At 39.4% G+C, this 18,715-nt stretch overlaps 1 protein-coding gene across 1 annotated transcript in view; it reads right to left on the bottom strand.

Annotated features, from left to right (window-relative positions):
• LOC140204573 (rho guanine nucleotide exchange factor 9) overlaps positions 1-18,715 on the bottom strand; it is a 247,829-nt gene that overhangs the window by 125,766 nt on the left and 103,348 nt on the right. Inside the window, exon 2 of the mRNA XM_072271292.1 lies at positions 7,868-8,047. Coding sequence (XP_072127393.1) covers positions 7,868-7,993 — 126 coding nt within the window. The 5' untranslated portion in view covers positions 7,994-8,047. The remainder of the gene's footprint in view (positions 1-7,867; positions 8,048-18,715) is intronic.

Genomic DNA, 18,715 nt, shown 5'->3' with positions numbered 1-18,715 from the left:
CAAGATGTTGTTGAGACTGTACTGGGAATATTGTGTATACAGTAGTTCTGATTGCTATGATGTAGGAAGGATGCCATTTACTGGAAATAATACAGAAAAGATGCACAAGGATGTTACCATAATGAGAGGACTTGAATTATCATGGTTTTCCCCCTGGATACTGAGGGGTGAATTCATAAATATATGTAAAATTATAACATAGATAAGGTATGTGGTTACAGATATTTCCCTATGAAAGTGAAATATAAAACTAGGGTACACAGGTTAAGGATGATAGGGGAAAGATTTTAGCTCTGAGCTGGGGGAAGGTTTGTGGAACACGCTGCGAGAGGAACTGGTAGGAGCAGTAGAATTACAATATCTGAAAGATGTTTGGTCAGGTTTTCAGGGATATGGGCCAAATGCAGGCAAATGAAACCAGCTGAGGTAGGAACTTGGTCAGCATGGACAAGTTGGGACAAACACACGTTTTTATGATTCTGTAACTCTAAACGCCAGAGAAAAAATATTGTTGTGATGGAAATGATTGGCAAGAATCTCAAAGGTGTTCATAAAAACAGTGAGGAAGAAAGTGAATACCTCACTTCCCAGCCATGATTGACAATAGTCTTCCCTTTATCACCTTCTTCACTGCCCAGTATATACAATGCATTGCATTCTGAATACAAACTCATTTTCACTTCTTCCTTGCTCCCTTTACATCAGCCATTAGCATTAGCGCAAACAATGCATTTCACTGTATGTTTTGATATTTCAATGTAAGTTTGACAAATAAAGCCAGTCTTTATCTTTATTTCTTTCTCATCCTGGAATCTTCTCAGGAATCCTTCCCCACTTGACCTTTGAGAGAGCTGTCTCCATTAAGACATTTTCAAACTGCTTGCAACTTACGCATTTGTTAAACAACACCTGCTGCAACCCTTAAACTTCCACACTCTCCTTTCATTTCTCCCTTGTTATCATTGGCCCTTTTAAGACAGTGAACAACATAATGAACCGACTCTCATTATGAGATCAGTTGAGTTGAAAACCAGCCATGTAACGTAAAAAAAAAATGTGTTTAAGTCACCAGAACTTGCCTTCTGTGCTCCCTTTTGCAAAAAGGGCTGAGTGCCAATTTCACTTGAGTGGCTCTGGCACAGTGGGAGTTATTGTGGGTTGAGCTCTCTTAAGATGCCAGCATGTTGGCAACAGATAACCATTAAGTCAGTGCTTTTCAAGTGAAATACTCCAGCCTATTTAATACCCCCTGTTAGTTGAAGAGCCAAAAAAAACCCTGTGAGATTTTTGAGTGCTACATAGAGAATTTTATCTAGCCTCCTACAGCTAAACTTCTTTGCATTCTGTATCAATGAAGAGTGCGATTGCAGAGTTGATCTTCTATGCATGCTCCTGCATCGAAGCCTCAGGCATGATCAATAATGTCAAATGGCAGCACACATTTTAACATAATGTGGAAAATCCGTATGTGTTGTCAAGAGTTGTGTATAATGTAGGGCTCATGCACCAAAACAGACTATAACTGGAGGGTCAAGGCCTGCTCCAGCACAAGATAAAGGAGACCCTATTTATTAGGTCCACTTAACCTCATTGACACAGAGGTAAATGCTTTATTTAGAGTTTGCTCCCAACCCCCAAATCTTCACCCATCACTAAACTCCCATACATTATTTTACATTTTATTTTCGTGTTTGCATTCTATCCCATTATAAAGCACTATGAAATACATCATTTGGATGAAAAGTGCTCTATAATAAGTTATTATTATATTCCCACTGCCAACAGCTTGAGGTACCTGCTTGTGAGTCTGAATGAATTCCCCTTCCTTTCATCCATTCAGATCTTCATATGCTTAGCCCTTCCCAATAGACTGTAGAGAACTGTAATAGGTTGGAAGCATGGTAACATTCGGTCTGCTAAACAAAACTTTGGCTATGTGCTTCCATTCCAGATATCAGTATTGTGTGAGGAGCTTAGGACAACTATATGTTTCTTTCATGCATAGTAGAGTATATTAAAGAAAATACAGCTTGAGACAAATCCTGAATTCAGATGATGGGGAGTCAAGAGACTGATATCTGGTAGGGCATCATACTGCAGTGTTCAGAGGATCAGGGAGGGAAGAGTCAGCTGGCAGTCAGAGATCAAGGAGTGGGGAGTCAAACATCTGTGGGGAGGGCTTGGACACAGAAGGTTAAGGAGTTGAGACTGGGGTCTAGTTTGGGAACTGGGCCATTGGAGTTTCTAGCATTTGGGAATTGGGAACCAGAAGTGATTGGGAAGGAGTGGTGGTGCTGGTGAGATCAGCGTGGTGTTAGAGAAAGGGAGGTATTAGCACCAGAGGATGAAAGGTAAGAATGGGATCCATTTTAGTGGGGTCCTAGTCCGAAGCTGGACAAGGAAAACAGTTTTCCTAGGAATGGTATAACAGTTGCATCAGATGCAGAAGTACATCTGAGCAGCTAGTGCCCAAGCAAATCTCTAGGGTGAAATTTAACAGCCTTGAAATATTTACTGTGGTGGTCTGTTCCAACTAAATAAATGGTTTTACACAATTTCAAGACCTGCACATCAAAAAATTGGGGCCTTTGTGTCATGCTTACATTTTTCGTCAGGCTAAAGCAAAATGGTCAAGTAGAAAAAATAGCATATTCTGAGCAATTTAACCAATGAAAAGAACACAGATTTTGAATTTAGTCAATCCAAGAATCCAGACTTTACTTTAGAACTGGAAGGTACCCATGGTCAAAAGAATTACATATTCTGAATGTTTGAACAACAAAGGCATCATGTACTGCACTGGAATAATGTTATGAGTCAATGATGATGTAAATTGTGTTGAGTTTGGACTGCATTTTTGCAGAATAAAATGTGCAATCCACTAATATTGTTTAATCTTTCAGAAGAACTTTGTGAGTCAGCGTGTCCAAAACAACTTACATAACTGACAGTTGCAATATATGTGATTCGCTGCAGAAATTTGCTACATAAGCAAAATATCATGCGTCTTTGTAGAGAAAAGGAAAAACACCAACACCTGCATCTCAAGTTGGAGGTCTGTAAAGCTAGTTGGAGTCATCTCCATATATTTTGTTATGACACAAAAGGAGTAAAGATAGCGTACAGCAACTTACCTGTATTAGTGGATTAACTGAGCTCAAGTGTCCATAAGTTATGTTGCAGTTTTATAAAACTATAGTTCGGCTGCATCTGGAGTATAGCATTCAGCTCTGATCACCCTATTATAGGAAGGATGTCAAGGTTTTGGAGAGGGTGAAGAAGTAATTTACCAAGATGCTGCCTACATTAGAAAATGTGCTGGACAAATTTGGGTTGTTTTCTCTGGAACAGCAAAGGTTGAGGGGAGATCTGACAGAGGAGACACAGATAGGGTAAACAGCCAGCATCATATTTCCAGGATTGAAATTACAAGTACCAGATGGCATGTAGTTAGGTGAGCGTACAGGGTGAGTTTTTGACACAGAGACTGGTAGATGCCTAGAATGTGCTGTCAGGAGCGGTGGTGGAGACAAATGCAATAAACATTCAGGAGGCTCTTAGATAGGCACATAAATGTGCAGGAAAGTCAAGATTATGTCAGCATAAGGTATTAGTTCAGTTGGGCATTTGATTATTAATTTAATCTGTTCAGCACAGCATTGTGGGCCGAAGTGCTGGTGCCTGTGTGCTGTTGCTCTTTGTTATGTTCTATTCAGCTCTCTGAGCAATCTTATCAATCTCACTCCCACACTCTTTCCCCAGCAACCTATTCCCTTATACAAGCCCATTAATATTCCCCTGATCCCCTCACCTGCCAGCCACACTGGGGGCAATGTGCAGTAGTGGCCAATTAACCTAACAGCCAGCAAATCTTTTTACCAGCCTTGGAGAATCCACATAGTCACAACAAACTTGACACGGCAACACTAGAGGTCAAGTTTGAATCAGGGTCAATGGAACTGTGAGATAGGTACACTATCTGCAGCACCTCTCTGCCATTTGATGTGCATAGATAATGAGCTGTGGATTCCAGTGTACATGTTTATTATATTGTCATTGGTTTATTATGAACAGTTAACTAAATTATTTTTTTTTCATTTTATATCTAGAATCAAATTTACCTCCTGAGCAGCATCACATCTAGGGGTAAATTAAAATCAGATCTGAATAAACAATATTATCCAGTCACGATTGCCTCTCTGAAGTTAACCCGCTTTCAATTAATTTCTTTTTTCTTTATTATTTGTTCATCAGCTAAGCTATCCTTTTAGGTGTTTATAAGGTGGTTTACTGGAATTTTACATAATCAATGGATATCTTCAAGAGATTCCAAACATACTTAGAAAATCTTAGAAATAACATTGGTGTGTTTCAGCCCATTAAGACAACCTTGTTGTCTTATCTCATTACATTTCTGTGCTTGTACTTCTTCCATTAATGAAAATCCTGCTGATGTTTAATGATTTGCTTCATGTCGCCAAAATTTTTTGATTCATGATCAGAAAATGCATACCAAGAATTATATTGCTATCAGTGAAATCAGGAGCTATTTTAGCTTTTAAAGGATGGGTACTGAAAACGGAAAACAGTCTGTTGGCAAGGAAAGACCATAAGAACAAGATAAGCCAAGACCTCCATACTCTTTGCAATGCTCAAGTAAGAGCGTCAAGAAGCAAAAATGGAGGGGTGAAGTGGCAGGTTTGACTTGACTAGCAGATGTTTGTACATTTGAGCAAGTTACGTCTGAGATAGCAAGCCAGTTTTATTGCATTGTGAATTGTAATGGAAGACAGGATCTAGTCATGACAGTTACTTGAAAACAGCACTATGAGAAAACATTAATGCAAGCCAGGAGGTTGACATTGTATTTTAAAATTTCAAGTGTCTTATATGCCCGTAGAGAAACAAAGACAATTGTTTCTGGACTTGACTGTTTATAGGAATTTAGGACACATAGAAAAGGAAGGTGGCATTGAAGTTATGTTTGCAATTGAGGTTTAAAGGGACTTCTTAATCTGGTATTAACTATCAAAAGGACAAAAAAAAATTTGGAAGTCATAATGAAGGAATTTATGTCCACGATGAGGATTGTATGTTAAACTGCATTATTTGCATTAGTATTTGATTTTCAAATCTGTTGTAACTTTTGAAGTTGCATTACAAATAACTTTTTAAAGTTATGTCCATGTGATACTGTTGAGAGAATAGTCTTTTAATATCAGAATCTAGTCTCAAAAAAATAAAACAGTTTTACAGTAAGTAGCTTTCAAAGGATTGGGCTTCAGTGTAGGTTTCTAGCCCTCTTTCAGAATCAGGTGCACTCTGGCTTCTTGAATTTGCTAATATCAAGGTCTTGAGTAACCTATTCCTTAGTCAAAAATAATTAAAATATAAATAAACCCAAAACTAGAGGCATTAGTCCCATTATCTAACATTTAAGTGAACATAATTGAGAATATTCAACAGGATCAAACCCTACATTTGTAATGAAGGCATCAATAAAGCAGGGAGATGGAAACATGATCTAAATTGGTATTCACTGGTGTGAGTGTGGCAACCAAACAGACTTCTCTACAAATGGACATGTGAATTCAAAGATAAATTGTTCAGAAAAACTGCCCACCAGAAATATAGGGTAAGGAAAGTATAAAAGTGCTATGCTGGAAAAGGTGGGACGCTCCAATAATATCCGATACCGCAGTGATGTGAGAACTAGATCATAGTCAAGTGAAATGCAGATGGATGGTACTGTAGTCCACTGGAATATCAGCAGCCAAGGAAGAATATATATATATATTCTTTGGCAGGTCTGGAAGATTATATACAGTATATATACTCTTTGGCAGGTCTGGAAGATTTAAATTTTTTCAGGGTAGGCATCCCTGGCAGAGGCTTCGCTTTGTTGTTAGTCTATTTGATCACTTTGATCATTTTTCACTAAAATAAACTTTACTTTTTGTTCCATTTGTTTTCTTCTTGTAAAAATTGTTTAATTTGTTTATTTTATGCTATCCATATGATGCTATGTTCCTGTGATGGCGCTGCAAATGTTTTTCATTAAACCTCTGCATACGTATACTTGTGCACATGACAATAAACTCAACTTTGACATTTACCTTTCTCATCAACAACCTATTGCTGTGTTCATTAAAATAATAGGCATATTGTTGTCACCTTAAGTATAATCAGTTCAATGTTTCATTACCAGTTTCTGCTGATGCTTCTATTATTAACTTCAAACCAAGCAATTTGTGCTATATTCAGAAATAAAGAAGTTTGAATGGTTCCCTTTATAATTTCAGGCTCAAGCTACATAAGGCATAGAGAGATTGTACATTACCAGTGTATTTTATGTTTTAGGTTAACAACTAAAACCAGGAAACACACACATTTAGTTCATTGTGCAGTGGGTGAAAACCAACAGCGTGAAAACCTCTTCTCTCCAATGAGGAGCACATACCCTGTGAAGCCATGGGCATTTGTCAGTCCTGGCAGTCACAACATAATATTTGTCTTTTTAGTTAGCCATGTTCAAATAATAAAGTCATTTAAATTAAATATAAATGCACATAAGGCTACTTTGAATTACAAAACATTTACTTGTCTTTAAGTAATTTGGGGCCACATTGTTGGAACATTTCTGCGGACATTTCTAATTATCATATTAATAGATAAACCATTCTTTCTGTTACATTTAATTTGTTACAATACTGAAATACCGCCAGGGCTGTTATAACTGCTGCTATAACTCCTTAATTAGGAGAGCATCGTTAGCTGTAAAACAAAGCTGTCTAATCGGATTGTTCCAACACAAGAGAGAACCTCTCCTGACAATTTTCAATTGCACCTACTTGTTTTGCAACCAAGTTTCCAATATGGATATCTATTTTAGAGAGGTTTGAAACGAGATTATCCAGATTCATTTCTTATGAAATCTATATTGTAGAGGCTTTTATTCCATTGCTCTGCCTGGATCCGATGCCAGATCTCAGAGATAAAAATACTGGGGCTAATTTACTTTGTCTATGATATTAGCTTCACTCAGATGAGATGGCTTCTTTGTAACTAGTTTTATTTTCAGTTTCCTGCAGTAATTTCCTAGAAATCAGTGTTCTGGACGTATTAACCCACATGAAGCCACTGAGATTGAAAGTCCACGGGCTTTGCTTCCACTTAAAAAATGTCCTGAATGGGTGGAGGGGGTGGGTTCTGGATTATGTATGTGCCTGTCCAGCCACCCCCAGTAATAGCAATCTACTTACAGTTAACTCCTACACCAAAGCATAGTACGTTTTAGAAGAACTTTTCAATTTATTTTGTTTTCTGATCTGTGGAGACTTGGCCTTTCCAATTGTTGGGCACTATGTTGAACAGCTCAATGATCACTGTATTTGTTCAAAGACAAATAGTTGCTGTTAGTCACAGCCCACAACATCCAGTGCTTCAGAGCAAATACTATAATGAAAACAGAGCATTTGTCTCAACTGCCCTTGTCTAGTGCCACAGGGAAGTAACTAGTAATCATTAATTTTTTGTTTGATTTTAAGAACTCTTCATTGTTTCATATCACATACATAACATTTAGAAATAAATCATTGAAATTACACAGCATTTATAAACATAAGGGCAGCCTAATATTTGATATTTAAACCCTTTATTGGAATTAGTATTGTATATTTTTATATAAAGAGTTTTTTTTTACTGTAACAGTTCCACTATGCAGTTCCTTCATTTCCTATTCCATTTTCAACTTTCTCTTTTTACTTTTACGTTTTCTGTTCTGACACCTTTTACCACTGGGGGATTAATTTCCCATGCAAGCAGTAATCAAACATAAACAGAAAAGGTTTCGTTCTCCTTCACTTACCCTCACAAAACTGGCTGGAAACCAGCCTTCTTCATCATCAATCTGTCCCCACCACCAATCCTTGTTAGAGGCATCGAGGACTTTAATAACGTCCCCTGCTTTGAATGCCAACTCACGGTCGGCCATTGTGACGTGATCCCATACTGCCTCAGCACTGACAATATAACCGCCACTGATCAGCTAAAAATAAGCACAGAAAAAGAAGAAAAAAAGCACAAGAGATTAAACTCATTATCTTTACAAGTGAATAAAACCATCTCTCTCTCTCTCTCTCTCTCACACACACACACACACACACACACACACACACACACACACACAATTGCTAGTACACAATCGATATTTGGCAGTTGATTGACTAGATAATTATATAATATACTTACTGGGTAAAGTAGACAAATACTGAATGGAACCCAACAGAGGAGAAGATTACTGCCAAGAAAGAGCCCACATTTGTGAAAAGGATGAAAATGTAAATATGGTTGAGAGACTAAACAACAAATGTTTATTACATGCTATTAGAAAGTAGTTAAGAAGACTTAAATATCCCTTGCTGCAACATTATCATGACTAGAATATTGAATCAGTTAACCTCAGTTAGTTGTCAATATGAGCACTCAAATTGATCTCCCTGCACTACAAAAGAGGAAAAGGGCAAAGGTTATTAATCTTTTTTATGAGCCAGAAATCAGCAGTGGAAATATTTGTACATGAACATCTAATAAAAAACTATCGTGAAAAATGAGACATCAAGGTTCAACATGAATGTTGACTACATAAATGAGGTGCTGAAGGATGTCTAGTAAGAAATAAAAATGTTAGCTGAAGGACAGCTAGGTATCAATGGGTGAACTGGCCTAATTCTGCTCCTATAGCTAATGGTCTGATGGTATCATAAAATGGATTGAAATTAATAGTGGAAAATACATCAAGATATCAGATTGTTCCATCTAAGTCAAATGCATGCCACCCACATCTGAACTGAGCCAGTACATGATCCATTTTCTTCTTGGGTGTTTAAACTGAGCCTTCAGTCACTGCTTAAGATGCTAATTTATTCTCCAACGGAAAGAATTAATCAATGTTCTTCCTTGTGCTGGGATTTCTACAGCTTCTAATCATGTCACTTGTTCCTCCTACCTGATTTTCTGCTAACAACTTTTCAAATCATGTTATCACTATACTTTATAAATTTAAAACATTTGCATCTCTGGTCTTTGTTATTCGCATGAAGTTCTTCCCTTCAGTTACCAAAAAGGACTGAGTTTGTGATATGCAATCTTTTCAAAATAGAATGCTTTTATTAAATAATCTTAGAAGTAGTTATATTTCTGAAAATGATTACTGCAAACTCAGAAGATGCACAACTGTTGTTAATAGGGCCACTTTACTGTAATTCTTTCTCGTTTCAGGTATTTATTTATTTTGTCTCAGTGAATTGTAGAAGTTGTTTGCAGACATTGATATGTAAGCATTAGTTGAACTGCATCATTATAAAACCCCTGAACAGTCAAGATAGCTGATGTCTCTCATTATACCAATACTTGGCTAGTGTATATAGCTGCTAGAGGGTTAATAAATTAGTCATCTATGGATAGATAAAGAGCAGATTTGATGCTCCAGGAATGAAGATAATCTTTCACATTCAATTCTGGGTCAAATAATGGCAGCATGGTGAATTTCCTCACATCATGTTTGCTGCCTGAGTTGTGTGTGCAGTATGTACCTGGTAGATTAATTGCATCAATACCCTTACAATTAATGATGCAATTACTTTGTGAAATTGAATACCAATTAGGTGGATCAATAATGAGGAACGCTAATATCCGAGAAAAAAAAGCGATGTTAATGGCTATTCATAGAAAAATTGGTGAACGTGCTTACTATGGTAAAGGAACAGCAGGGATACTGATCAAATTTTAGCAACATGGAACAATGTAGAAGCAGAGAATTTAAGCACTTTTAACAGCAAAGGTGCCCTATAGATAGTAGTCTATGCCAGGGAACCTCAACATTTTGAAGCTGTGGGTCCAATACATAAATCAGGGCTTGTGTGTGTTTGTATTAGACAGTACAATACCTAAAGACAATATATAATTAAGGCAATTCAGCATACATAAAACCTGCTATTATACAGGGATTCCAGTTTTCCTTTCACTTTCTCACTTTCATAAATCTCTACCTACTTTGTCTCTACCTTCATAATTCTCTTTCCAAAGCTTGTTTCCTTCCTGCTCCTTTTTCACTCTGATTTCATTATCCTGCCCATTTTCCTCTGCTGTCCCATCCCCTCTAAATTTTCTCTGACTTTCTCTTCCCTGGCCTCTGCCCTCTTTTGCCCTCCTTTACTCTCCTGCTCAGCTGCTTCTGTCCTTTTATTGGCTTTAAGCATTTTTCATTCCTTTGTGGGGAAGAAAATAATTAGAGAGCATTAACATAAGGTTTTCACCCAGACGTTGTATTTTCATGAGGTCAGAGGAATCAGGGAGCATTTGAGAAAAATGGTCTAGATCAAGGTTGCCCAAATATTTGAGCTTGTGGAACATAACACTCTTAGTTGAAGCTGTTGCTGATGCTTCCAAACAAATTATATCCTAGCACTAAGAAACCATAGGGCATGTGCTGTGACATCAAACAGGAAAAAAATATAAGCTTCATGTCATTTGTACAAAATTCACCCATACATTTCCCAGCTGCTGAGAATAGTGAACCGGGTCTTCATGAGGTTAAAGGCTGCCTGACATTAGCTCATCACCATTGTATCATGACCATGCTGGCGAGGCTAGGGCATTCATTTTTCTCCAAATAGGTGCCTTCTTTAACTTTCCGTCATACATGCATACCCTGTACACGTTTCCTCAAATGTATTTTGTGTCTTACTCCATGCTGATCACCAACACATGGGGAACATTGCAGTGAGGGTAGATGGGCATAAATTGTCACCATCTTCTCCTCTCTGCAATGTTCTCTATGTGCCCCCTCACAAACAGCAACAGAGATCCTCGGTCCAGCTCACATTGTCTATAATTTCTGTTCAGTAGTGGCAGAAAACAAAAGAGAGCTCCTGCCACCACCTCCAAGCCGAAAATGTAATGGTCTCCATATCAGGAATATCCCCCTTCCGTAAGTCAAGTGTCAATGATAATCATAGATAAATCAAACTCAATTTACAAGTATATGGTATGAGTATGGTGCAGAGCACGCAAGTACTCTTCTGCCTTTTCATCGCCTTTTCTGTATCCTCCTTTCACAACATGACACACCATTGGAAAAAATTCTACTCTTATCATTAAAATGACATGAGTAGGATGAGTGACGAGGTTCTGTATAGAGAGTCCAGGGAGTTAGATGCTAAATTCAAGGGCAGGACCTCCAGGGTTGTGATCTCAGGAGTGCTACCAGTGCCGCATGCTAGTGAGGGCAGAACTAGGAAGATTATCCAGTTTAATATGTGGCTAAGGAGTTGGTGTAAGAGGGAAGGCATAAGGTTTTTGGATCATTGGTCTCTCTTCCAGGGAACATGGGACCTGTACAGAAAGGATGGTTTGTACTCGAACTGGAAAGGGACTAATATCCTAGCAGAAGACTTGTTGATGCTGCGCATTGAGGTTGAAACTAGAGTTGTAGGGGGATGGCAACCAGAGTGCCAGAGGTTATGGAGGCAGATGTTGGTAAGACCTCAGACAAAGTTAGGAATCAAAAGATCAAACATGGTGCAACTAGTGTCCTGTGCTGTGAATATTTCAATGCAAGAAGTATTGTAGAAAAGGTGGATGATAGTGCAGAAGATGAGGTAGCTGGTTTAACAAACAGAAGCAATGTGTAGCGAAGAGAGGCTATTGATAGGGCAAAATTGCAGTCAACAGGATGAGTTGCAAAGTAAAATGCGGTAAAATCAAAAAGGGTGAATACAGGACTGAAGGTAATATATTTGAATGCATGCAGTGTATGAAATAAGGTAGATGAACTTGCAGTAGAGTTGCAGATTGGCAGGTATGATGCTGTAGGCATCACCGAATCACGGCTGAAAGATTATAGCTGGGAGCTTAATGTCCAAGGATACACATTGTATTGAATAGACAGGCAAGAAGGCAGGAGAGGGCAGTATTGCTCTGTAGGTTAAGAAAAATAAAATCAAATCATTAGAAAGAGGTAACATATGGTAAGCAGTTGGTGAATCTTTGTGGCTAGAGCTAAGGAACTGCAAGGGTAAAAAGAACCTGATGTGAGTTGTAGACAGACCCCCAAACAGTAGTCTGTTTGGTCTACAAACTACAATGGGAAACAGAAAGGGCAATATTACAATAGTCATGGGGGATTTCAATATGCAGATAGATTGGTAAAACTAGATTCGTACTGCACACCAGGAGTGGGAGTTTCTAGAGTGCCTACAAAATAGCTTTTTAGAGCTGCTTGTGGTTGAACCCACTAGGGGATCAGCTATTCTGGATTGGGTGTTGCGTAATGAACAAGAATTGATTAGTGACCTTAAGGTAAAAGAACCCTTCGGGGCAAGATGTCATAATATGATCAAATTCATCCTGAAATTAGAGAAAGAGAAGCCAAAGTCAGATGTATCAATATTACAGTGGAGTAAAGGGAATTACAGAGGCATGAGAATGGAGTTAGCCAGAATTGATAGGAAAAGAACACTATCAGGGATGACGGCAAAGCAGCACTGTCTAGAATTTCTGGGAGCAATTCAGAAGGCACAGGATATATACATCCCCAAGAGGAAAAAATATTCTAAAGGAAAGATGACACAACTGTAGCTAACAAGAGAAGTCAAAGCCAGCATAAAAGCCAAACAGAGGGCATATATATAGCGCAAAAATTAGTGGGACGTTAGAGGATTGGGAAGATTTTAAAAAGCAACAGAAGGCAACTAAAAGAAGTCTTTAAAAGGGTAAAGATGGAATATGAAAGTAAGCTAGCCAGTAATATCAAAGAGGATACCAAAAGTTTCTTCAGATATATAAAGTGTAAAACAGAGGCAAGTGTGGATATTAGACCACAGGAAAACGATACTGGGGACAAGAAAATGGCAGATGAAGTAATATGTATTTTGCATCAGTCTTCACTGTGGAAGACACTAGCAGTATGGTAGAAGTTTCAGGTGTCAGGGGTCATGAAGTGTCTGAAGTTATCATTACTACAGAGAAGATTCTTGGGAAAATGAAAGGTCTGAAGGTAAGTTACCTGGACCAGATGGTGTACACCCCAGGTTTCTGAAAGAGATGGCTGAAGAGATTGTGGAGGCATTAGTAATGATCTTTCAAGAATCACTAGATTCTGAAATGGTTGCAGAAGACTGGAAAATTGCAAATGTCACTCCACTCTTAAAGAAGGGAGAGAGGCAGAAGAAAGGAAACTATAGGCTAGTTACTCTAACCTCAGTGTTTGGGAAGATGTTGGACTCGATTATCAAGGATGAGGTTTCAGGGTACTTGGAGGCACATGATAAAATAGCCATAGTCAGCATGGTTTCCTCAAGGGAAAATCTTGCCTGACAAATCCGCTGAAATTCTTTGAAAAACCAACAAGCAGGATAGACAAAGGAGAACTAGCTGATGTTGTGTAGTTGGATTTTCAGAAGGCCTTTGACAAGGTGTGACACATGAGACTGCTTAACAAGCTATAAGCCCATGGTATTACAGGAAAGATTCTAGCGTGCATAAAGCAGTGGTTGATTGGCAGCAGACAAAGTGTGGGAATAATGGGAACTTCTTCTCGTTGGCTGCCAGTGGCTAGTGGTGTTCCACTGAGGTCTGGGTTGAGACCTATTCTTTTTATGTTACATGTCAATGATTTGGATAATGGAATTAATGGCTTTGTTGCAAAGTTTGCAGACAATATGAAGATAGGTGAAGGGCAGGTAGTCTTGAGGTAGTAAAGAGGCTGCAGAACCTTAGACAGATTAAGAGAATGGGCAAAGAAATGGAGGACGGAATACACTGACAGAAGTGCATGATCATACAATTTGATGGAAGAAATGAAAGGCTTGACTATTTTCTAAATAGAAAATACAAAAAACTGAGGACCAAAGGGACTTGGGAGTACTTGTGCAGGATTCCCTAAAGGTTAATTTCCTGGTTAAATCTGTGGTAAGGAAGGTACATGCGACGTTAGCATTCATTTCAAGAGCACAAGAATACAAAAGCAAGGGTGTAATGTTAAGACTTTATAACCTACTGGTGAGGCCTCACTTGGAGTATTGTGAACAGTTTTGGGCCCCTTATCTCAGAAAGGATGTACTGAAACTGCAGAACGTTCAAGGGAGGTTCACTACAATGATTCCAGGATTGAATGGATTGTCAGATGAAAAGCATTTGATAACTCTGGGTCTGTATTCACTAGTATTCAGAAGAATGAGGGGTGACCTGACCTATCAAATGGTGAAAGGCATTGATAGAGTGAATGGGGAGAGAATGTTTCCGATGGTGGGAGAGTCTAAGACCAGAGGATACATTCTCAGAATAGAGGGGAATCCTTTTAGAATGGAGATGTGGAATTCTTTGCCACAGGCAGTTGTGGAGGACAAATCCGTATGTATATTTAAGACAGAGGTTAATTGAGTCTTGGTTGGTCAGGGCATGAAGGGGTATGGGAAAAAGGCTTCATTTCCAACGGAGATTTAAATTGGACAGCGGCACAGACGCAGTAGAAGCATTTCCATGCAGGTCAGAAGCAGAGCTTGGAAAATTCAGTCTCCATAAATGCTACCGTCTAGCAGAGTGGTCATTGTAAGAGCAGTGATCATCAGAGTAGTTTGGGTCAGAGTGGTCAGGCTTGGGCTCAACTGGCTTTGACTCAACTAGCGTTGGTGAGAACAGGCAGAGGCAAGGTAAGTAGTTAAGTTTATTTCTTATTTCTTTTTCTTATTTAACTCTTGAAAGAATAGGGGGTATATCTGCAGGGCCACTGTTCTGTTCTGGGTGTCCAGATATGGGATTTTTAGGAGACTTCCAGCCTCCCTGATGGCCACATCTGCACCACATACACTGAGATGCAGGTCCTTAGAGACTGTGTTAGGGAACTGGAGCTGCAGCTCGATAACCTTCACCTTGTTAGGGAAAGTAAGGAAGTGATAGACAGGAGTACATGGAGGTAGTCACCCCAAGGCTACAGGAGACAGATAAATGATGACTGTCAAGAGAAGCAATGGAACACATCAGGTAGTGGAGAGCACTTCTGTGAACATTCCCCTCAACAATAAGTACTCCATTTTGATTACTGGGAGGGAACCTAGTGGAAGCAACAGTGGCCGTGCCTCTGGCGGAGTCTAGCCCTGTGGCTCAGAGGGTCAGGGAACTGAAGAAGATGGCAGTAGTAACACGGGACTCTATAGTTAGGGGGACAGATAGAAAATTCTGTGGATGCAGAAAAGAAACATGGATGGCAGTTTGCCTCCCACGAGTCAGGATGCACGATGTTTCTGAACGCCTCCACAATATCCTGAAAAGGGAGGGTGAGCAGCTAGAAGTTGTGGTACATATTGATACCAACGACATAAGTAGAAAAAGGGAGGAGGTCCTGAAAACGGAATACAGGGAGTTAGGAAGTAAGTTGAGAAGCAGGACCTCAAGATAGTAATCTCGAAATTGCTGCATGTGCCACATGATAGTGAGGATCGGAATAGAATGGGTTGGCAGATAAATGAGCGGCTGAAGAACAGGAGCAGGGGGCAAGGATTCAGATTTCTGGGCAGGTGGGACCTGGTCAAAAGGGACAGATTGCACTTGATCCAAGGGGGACCAATATCTTTGCAGGCAGGTTTGCTTGAGCTGTTAGGATTAGTTTAAACTAATATGGCAGGGAATAGGAACCATCATGATAGAGCTGAGGATGAGCCAGCAGATTTACAAGTAGGCGCTGGGTGTAATATAAATGTAAGGAAGGACAAGCCAATGATTTGGTGCAAATGCATACAGTGCAAATAATTAAATTGTATCCCAGAGGCAAAATTCAAAAGGGTGAAGAATGCGGGACTGGGGATGCTGTATTTAAATCCACGTAGTATTCAGAACAAGGTGGATGAACTCGTGGCACAGTTAGAGATTGGTTGGTATGAAGTTGCAGGCATCACTGCATTGTGGCTGGTAAAAGGTCATTGTTGGGAGCTTAATATCAAATTATATGCTTTGTATCAAAAGGACAGGCAGGAAGGTGTAGGTGGTGGTGTAGCTCTGCTGGTAAGAGATGGAATAACGCCTTTAGAAAGAAGTGACATAGGCTCAGAGAATGTTGAATCTTTGTGGGTGCAGTTAAAATCTGCAAGGGTACAAAAAAAAGTACATTATGGGAATCATATATAGTCCACCAAATAGTTGGCAAGATGTGAGGTTGAGATTGCAAAGGGAGCTGGAAAGGTCATGTAATAAGGGTAACATCACAATTGAAATGGGGAACTTCAATATGCAACGGGATTGGGAAAATCAGATTGGTGCCGTATCGCAAGAGAGGGAATTTGTTGAATGCCTACGAGATGGCTTTTTAGAGCAGCTTGTGCTTGAACATACTCAGGGAAAAGCCATGTTAGATTGGGTGTTGTGTAATAATCCAGATTTTATTAGGGAGCTTAAGGTAAAGGAAATCTTAGGAGACAGTGATCATAATATGATTGAATTCACATTACAATTTGAAAGGGATAACCACAAGTCAAATGTATCAGTATAGTAATGGAATGAAGAGAATTGCAGAGGCATGAGAGAGGAGCCTGCCCAGCTTGGTAAGAAGAGGATACTGACAGGGATGACAGCAACGCAGAAATGGCTGAAGTGTCTGGTAATAGTTCACAGGGCAGAAAATAGATATGTCCCACAGAAGAAGTGCTTGTCAAATGGCAGGGATAGGCAATTGTGGCCAACAGGGGAAGTTAAGGACTGCATAACAGCCAAGGAAAGGATATATAATGTAGCAAAAGTGAATGGAGAGTTGAATGATTGTAAAGTTATTAAAATCCAACAAAAAGCAACTAAAAAGCCATAAGAAGGGAAAAGATGAAATATGAGTGCAAACTAGCCAATAATATAAAGCAGGATACTGTAAGTTTTTCCAGTTATATAAAGAGTAAAAGGAAGGTGAGAGTTGATATTGGACTACTGGAAAATGACACTGGTGAAGTAGTAATGGAAGACAAAGAAATGGTGGACAAACTTAATTACAACTGTCTTCACTGTGGAAGGCACTAGCAGTATCAGGGAGCAGGAGTGAGTGCCAGTACTATTACAAAGGAAAGTGTGCTAGGCAAACTGAAAAGTCTTGGGTGGATAAGTCACTTAGACCAGATGGACTACATCCCAGAGTTCTGAAAGAGGTTGCTGAAGAGATAGCAGATGCATTGGTTATGATCTTTCAAGAATCACTTGATTCTGGCATGGTTCCTGAGGAATGGGTAATTGCAAATGTCACTCCACTCTTTAAGAAGAGGGGAAGGCTAAAGAAAGGAAATTATAGTTCAATTGGCCTAACTTCAGTGGTTGGGAAAGTCTTGGAGTCTATTATTAAAGATGAAGTTTTGGGGTAGTGTACTTGGAGACTAATGACAAAGCGAGTCAAAGTCAGCACGGTTTCTGTGAAGGGAAATCTTGCCTGACAAATCTGATAGAATTCCCTGGGGAAGTAACAAGCAAGGTGGACAAAGGAGATGCAGTGGATGTCATTTACTTGGACTTTCAAAAGGCATTTGATAAGGTGCCATACATGAGCCTGTTTAACAACATAAAATCCCATGGCAACACGGGAAAGATACTGGCATGGATAGAGGAATGGTGAAAAGGCAGGAGGCAGCAAGTGGGAATAAAGGAGGCCTTTTCTGGTTGACTGCCAGTACCTACTGGTATTCCTCAGGGGTCAGTATGGGGACTGCTACTTTTCACATTGTTTGTCAGTGATTTAGATAATGGAATTGATGGCTTTGTGGCAAAGTTTGTGGATGGTACAAAGATAGATGGAGGGGTAGGTAGTGCTGAGAAAGTAATATGATTGAAGCAGAACTTAGCAAATTGGAAGAATGGGTAAAAGAGTGGCAGATGGAATTCAGTGTTGGGAAATGTATGATAACGCATTTTAATAAAAGGAACAAAAGTACAGATTATTATCTGAGTGGGGAGAAATTCAAACATCAGAGGCGCAAAGGGACTCCTGAGTCCTCGTGCAAGACTCACAGAGGTTAATTTACAGATTGATTCTGTGGTAAAGAAGGCAACTGTAATGTTGGCATTAATTTCAAGGGGAATAGAATATAAAAATAAGGAGATAATACTGAGTCTTTATAAGACACCAGTCAGGCTGCACTTGGAGTATTTTCAACAGTTTTGGGCCCCATATTTCAGAAAGTATGTGTTACCATTGGACAGAGTCCAGAAGAGGTTCGCAAGGGTTATTCTGGGAACGAAGGGGTTAACATACAAGTGGTGTTTGGTAGCTTTGGGCCTGTACTTACTGGAATTTAGAAGTATGCAGGAGGATCTCATTGAAACCTACTGAAGGTAAGTAAGGTCGATATGGAGAAGTAAGGTCGATATGGAGAAGATGTTTCCTATGGTGGGGCTGTCCAGAACTAGGGGGCACAGTCTCAAAATTGAGGGGCAACCCTTTAGAACAGAGATAAGGAGGATTTTTTTTCTTTTTTTTTTTTTTTTTTACAGAGAGTAGTGAATCTGTGAAATACTCTGCCACAGACTGCTGTGGAAGCCAAGACTATGGGTATACTTAAAGTGAAAATTGATAGTTTTCTGATTGGTCAGAGCATCATAGGTTATGGTGAGAAGGCAGGTGTATGGGGTTGAGTGGGATCCAGGATCAACCATAATGGAATGGCGAAGCAGACCCGATGGGCTGAATGGC

Source organism: Mobula birostris, chromosome 10 (assembly GCF_030028105.1).
Source record: "Mobula birostris isolate sMobBir1 chromosome 10, sMobBir1.hap1, whole genome shotgun sequence".
NCBI lineage: Eukaryota > Metazoa > Chordata > Chondrichthyes > Myliobatiformes > Myliobatidae > Mobula > Mobula birostris.
Note: the sequence above shows the minus strand (reverse complement) of the source record. Positions and strands in the feature narration are given on the sequence as shown.